This window comes from Agrilus planipennis, unplaced genomic scaffold, assembly GCF_000699045.2.
Source record: "Agrilus planipennis isolate EAB-ADULT unplaced genomic scaffold, Apla_2.0 scaffold289, whole genome shotgun sequence".
In the NCBI taxonomy this organism is placed as follows: domain Eukaryota; kingdom Metazoa; phylum Arthropoda; class Insecta; order Coleoptera; family Buprestidae; genus Agrilus; species Agrilus planipennis.
This window is the reverse complement of record NW_020439316.1, coordinates 283157-289606: the sequence shown is the minus strand read 5'-3', so window position 1 is coordinate 289606 and position 6450 is coordinate 283157. Positions and strand designations below refer to the sequence as shown.

General features: G+C 37.5%; 1 protein-coding gene across 1 annotated transcript in view; it reads right to left on the bottom strand.

Moving 5' to 3' along the window:
* Positions 1-6450, bottom strand: part of LOC108740385 (protein phosphatase Slingshot-like) — a 28466-nt gene that overhangs the window by 20539 nt on the left and 1477 nt on the right. Inside the window, exon 2 of the mRNA XM_025978527.1 lies at positions 6157-6313. Coding sequence (XP_025834312.1) covers positions 6157-6313 — 157 coding nt within the window. The remainder of the gene's footprint in view (positions 1-6156; positions 6314-6450) is intronic.

Sequence of the window (6450 nt, the reverse complement as noted above, 5' to 3'; positions counted from 1 at the left end):
CACTATCGGGTACATCTCTAGTTTGAATCAACTATCAACCTGTACAAATGTCTACTGTCTTGTGTTATATCAACATTACATTTTTTCGACATACGGTTGCGTTAGTTAGTCCCATTCATCGTTATTTCTTGTGATATATGACGACAATTAGTTGATATAGTGTATCATTAGACCATTAGTCCATAATGAATGAGAACTGTTAAATCTATTCTGCGGCACAGTAGGTAATATTGTAGGATATACTAAGCACACAATTGGCTAATAAAATAACCGATCTCGTGAATGATTGATACCAGTTTGCGTAATCGTATTATTAGAAAAGAGACGGACACACACGCAACACACGAGAGAAGCACTTGAGCGGATTTGTCTGCCTTTTTCTACTAAAAACGACTAAAAATAGTCAGGAAAAATAAACGAAATGGTGGCTAATCACTATATTATGTATATTTACGGGTTACAGATCCTGGATAATAAACAAAACCTAAAAATACCTAGAACATTACAAAATATTAAACTACTTTAGCTAAATTATGTGAATGAATTAAAGTAATGTTGGCGTAATGGAAACGCAAAGGGTTAATGGCTTAACTTTCTGGTGGTCCTCAATACAGCGAATAGGTAAAAGTTAACTGTTAATAAGGGACAATCTGAGCACCTACCTACTGCATAATCAAATTTTTACATTCCTTTTTAAAGGATGTTGCTTTTTTTTACACATCCATGTGTTTTTTCCAATTCTCTCTGATGCATATTTTAATGATTCGTTCGCTTTATACACATATACTCTACATTTTCTTTCATTTTCCTTCAAGTAGTACTTACTCTCTATACTATCATTCCTTCTGTTCTATATTTTGCAATTAAAAAATACGGGACTTTATCCCTTTGTCAATCCTCCCAAAGGATTTTTTTTAATCCTGCTTAACTCCCTTCTAAGTCGCTTCTCCAATCCTCCATTTGTTGCTGACTTATCTGTGTCTCTTTTAATGCTTATCAGTCGTTTTATTATTGCAATTAATATATTTATACCATTATATTTGCAGTACATTTAAAAGCATACATTAATGGTATCATTATTGCATTTCCGTACGTGGCAATCAATGTGGGCGAAGCTTAATCAGTGAAGTAATTAAATATCAATTTCCAATGCTAATGCTGGTAATCAAAACGCAACAACTAGGCGTACCATACGTATAAACATTTATTATATCATCGAATGTTGAGATTCGTTTCCTTAATTTTGAAACTAAATCTGAATTAATTATTAATTACAATTAACAATTAATAGGTAATCCCAAAGGATAACGCGAACTTATAACGCATTACAGATAAATCGAAAATTTTGAATAAACCTTAAATAAATAAATCCGAAATTATATATTTTTTTTCATTATTTTCATACTATACTAATCATATACTTACAAGTGGAAACCAATTTTCAATTTCTAAAATGATAAATACCAAATATATATAAATATCAAAATCATTAGATCACTACATACAACTCCGAAAGACATTAAAAATTAAACAATATTTGCAAGTCTATTATATACTATTTAAACTTCCTACATGCATACAGTACATTTAAATTTGTTTATGCAAACTAAATAAGTGATTTGATACTGTGTAAATATTTTTGGGGAAGTTTTGCCAAAGTTTCTTTTAACATTTACCACGACAATACTCGGAAAAGAACGTGTCAGAACGTTCCATCATGCTCCAGACGCTGACGCTCTTACATTCCACGCGCTGTAAAGGTCATTGTACATGGCGCGCGGAACGTGGATAGGCATTCCACGCGCCTTCCGCCACCGTGAACCAAGTCAAAGAAACTGCATGGACAGATCTTTCCACTTCAGGCAGCGCTGACGCTGTTATACAAAGCGCGGATCGGTAATTCCACGCGCTAGTTAAACGTCATGATACATAGCGCGTGGAACGATGATAGGGATTCCACGCGCCCTCCACTGCCGTGAAACGAAGTCAAAGAAACTGCTTGGATGAGTCTGTCCGCTCCAGGCCGCGCTGACGCTCTTACATACAGCGTGGATCGGCTATCCCACGCGCTTTAAAGGTCATCGTACATGGCGCATGGAAAGTCGATAGGCATTCCACGCGCCTTCCGCCGCCGTGAATCAAGCCAAAGAAACTTCTAGGGCAAGCCTTTGCCGCGCTGACGCTCTTACATGAAGTGTAGACCGGCAATTCCAGACGCTTTCTAAAGGTCATGTTACCTAGCGCATGGAACGTGGACAGACACTCCACGCGCCCTCCGCCGCCTTGAAACGAAGTCAAAGAAACTGCTAGGACGAGTCTTTCCGCTCCAAGCCGCGCTAACGCTCTTATATAAAGGGTGGATCGGCAATTCCATGTGCCTACTAAAGGTCAAGATAGATAGCGCGTGGAACGTCTCCACTGCCGTGAAACGAAGTCAAAGAAACTGCTAGGATAAGTCTGTCCGCTCCAGGCCGCGCTGACGCTCTTACATAAAGCGTGGATCAACAATTTCACGCACTTGCTAAAGGTCGTGTTGCATGCCGCGTGGAAGGTGGATAGGCACTCCACGCGCACTCCTCAGTCGTGAAATGAAGTCAAAGAATGTAGTAGGACGAGTCTGTTCGCTCCAGGCCGCCGCGCCGAACCTGTACACGTAGCGTGGATTAGCAATTCGTGAGGTAGCGTGAACAGTACACGCCACGCATGGATTGCCGCTCCATGCACCATGTAACATGACCTTAAAACATAGAGTAACTACTGTCTTTGCATCCAACGACCGATTCAAACTTTTATTGCAAGGTTGTTTCAGTTTAAAAACATATTTGTGTTGCGAAAAATTTTGCAAATTTTGTTTAGGCTTTTAGCCACAATAACATTGTTCCACTGTTATTGATAATGAAATGAGGTACATAAATAATAACGTACGTCATTAAATTGATCGTAAAAATTTCGTTGCCCTCCGTTCATTTTTATTTTTAAGCGCATTTTTATGCAGATTTCTCTTATAAAATATGGCTGATTTATACAAGAGCTTCGACGTAATCCGACGACCTTACAATTTTGATGATGATGATGGCATCTAAGCACGTTTAAAATTATACGGAACTTATTTCCATATCATTGAAATATTTCATAGACTGCTGCATTCTACCAGTTTACTACTGGATAGAAATATTAAATACTACCATCCGCGGTAATACCAACGGATAATTTCTTTTATAGCTTCTAATTCCGTAAAATTACTCTAAAAACGGTTTTCAAAGACTGCGGATGAATGAAATAGGTACTTAATGTTATTTAATTTTATTTTTAACATAAATTCGTACAGCGGATGTTTATTTGCAGGAAAAAGTCACAGATGTCCAGTTTGTTACTCAAAAAGTTTAAGTATAGGCAAAACATAATCGTTTTAATGTCCTTAATTAGAAAATTAAAATTAAAGTAAACCGTCACCAGTTTATTCAATCGAACTCGATAATGTTGTTTAGATAGATGTCACTAATATCAAGTCCCTGAGTAATCTTAATAAATAATGACGTCTTGAAAACTGACTATTTGGATATAATATAAAATTACGATATTAAACGAAGATCGACATACATATCACTTAAAATGTACAGAAACTTCTTCATGATAAATTATTTTGAAAGAGTGCAGAAAATAAAAGCTGTATGTATTGTATTAAAGACAGGATAACTGTACGGATAGATATATAGGGGTAAAATATTAGTATGCCTAGATTTGTAGACGATGTAGCAGTATTAATATCAAGAAAGGAGAAGTCAGAGATAAACCTTAAACTAAATAGGAACGGTATTGACAAAACAGTATTGTGTGAAATTAAATAAAAGTAAAACAAAAATACTGGTATGTGAGGAAAGAAAAAGTAGGGAAAGAGGGGAATATAAAAATAGGAATTTGAAAATTCGAAAAGGATTCTCAAGTCGTATGTCTGGAGCGTGGCGCTGTACGGGTGCGAGATATGGACAAAGGCCGGGACGGAAAGGAAAAGATTAGAAACTTTCTAAATGTGGTGTTACAGGTGAATCATGAGGATACCATGGATAGAGAAGGTTAGAAATGAAGAGGTATTAGAAAAAAAAGCAGAACAGAGGACTCTGTGGAGGTCAATTAGAAATAGTAGAGATAGATTGCTAGGACACCTTCTTAGGCATGAAGGGCTAGTTAGAGACATATTAGAAAAAGAATTAACAAGAGCAGAGGTAGACATAGATTACATTACTGTTCGCACATAGTTAAGAATGTGGGATGCTCTAGTTTAGGGAAAATGTGAAGATTAGCTCAGGATAGGTAAGAGTGGAGGCGCGTGTCCAACCAGTTTTAGGACTGATAACCTAAAGATGATGAGGTATTGCAAAACTTATCTAGTAAGCTACATATAGCTACAAAACAATTTTCACTCCAATAAGCATACATGTAAAACCTTAAAATACATAATCCTTATTATAAAAACCGATTCATTTTCTTTAACAGGGGATTTCGATAATTGTCTCCCTTTTCTTTTTCAGAATCTCTCGCTTTTATACAGAAAGTCGGTCATTTTCTGTAGATAAATTTAATAATACTAAAAAATTATCTACACGAGGCTTGTCAGTGAGAAACTCAAAATATAAAAATTGTGAATTTACCTATATCAGAATTAACAACCTTATCTTTAAAATAGCGCATGGAACGTGGACAGACACTCCACGCGCCCTCCGCCGCCTTGAAACGAAGTCAAAGAAAGTGCTAGGACGAGTCTTTCCGCTCCAGGCCGCGCTGACGCTCTTATATAAAGGGTGGATCGGCAATTCCATGCGCCTACTAAAGGTCAAGATACATAGCGCGTGGAACGTTAAGGCGATTCCGCGCGCCCTCCACTGCCGTGAAACGAAGTCAAAGAAACTGCTAGGATAAGTCTGTCCGCTCCAGGCCGCGCTGACGCTCTTACATAAAGCGTGGATCAACAATTTCACGCACTTGCTAAAGGTCGTGTTACATGCCGCGTGGAACGTGGATAGGCACTCCACGCGCACTCCTCAGTCGTGAAATGAAGTCAAAGAATGTAGTAGGACGAGTCTGTTCGCTCCAGGCCGCCGCGCCGAACCTGTACACGTAGCGTGGATTAGCAATTCGTGAGGTAGCGTGAACAGTACACGCCACGCATGGATTGCCGCTCCATGCACCATGTAACATGACCTTAAAACATAGAGTAACTACTGTCTTTGCATCCAACGACCGATTCAAACTTTTATTGCAAGGTTGTTTCAGTTTAAAAACATATTTGTGTTGCGAAAAATTTTGCAAATTTTGTTTAGGCTTTTAGCCACAATAACATTGTTCCACTGTTATTGATAATGAAATGAGGTACATAAATAATAACGTACGTCATTAAATTGATCGTAAAAATTTCGTTGCCCTCCGTTCATTTTTATTTTTAAGCGCATTTTTATGCAGATTTCTCTTATAAAATATGGCTGATTTATACAAGAGCTTCGACGTAATCCGACGACCTTACAATTTTGATGATGATGATGGCATCTAAGCACGTTTAAAATTATACGGAACTTATTTCCATATCATTGAAATATTTCATAGACTGCTGCATTCTACCAGTTTACTACTGGATAGAAATATTAAATACTACCATCCGCGGTNAAAAAAAGCTAACGCGCCTTGGCAATACTTCAATTGTGGTGTGGAAATTTGCTTTAATAAAATTACAATTATCGAGATGAAATTCATGTAGGTACCTAACAATGTTTACACCTAATCTTTTGTCTTTTCTATTTTGTTCTTAATACCTACATGTTGAAGTGTATTTTAAATAACGTCACATACTATCAGTGATGAACAAATGTTAGTTATTTAATAATTCAATTCATTTTTATCGTAATGGGTGTCTAAAAATCATGTGTAACGACGTGTAGTAATAACAAGTAAGACTCGCAGAATAGGACTCTCACATCGAAGCAATGCGCTGTTGCCAAATTTCTCAGCATGGCTTGTATTAGACGGCTGTGGAAAAAGGATATTCACAGATAATTCACTTGCATATTATCAAATTGTATCAATCATATACGATGAAGAACATATTTTCGTTAGTTTGACCAACTTCACTCAGATTGCGCTCGTAAATGTAAAAATCCAGCTTACCATTTTCAGCGTTTCTTCGGGTCGCAACAAGTAGAACATCGACTGCAAGTGTTTCTGGATGTTGCTGCCTTGAGCCTCCGATTGTCTGCTGGACTTGTGCGCCTCCGCCGGAAGCACCAGAGCGGTGCCCTTGCCCGCAAAGTAACATTCACTGAGGCTGCAAGAAGACAAGGATGTTTTAAGTACTTTACTGAGCACTTGGTGAAATATTATCAGTAATAAATTTATTATATATATTAAGAATGTGGGATGCTCTAGTTTAGGGAAAATGTGAAGATTAGCTCAGGATAGGTA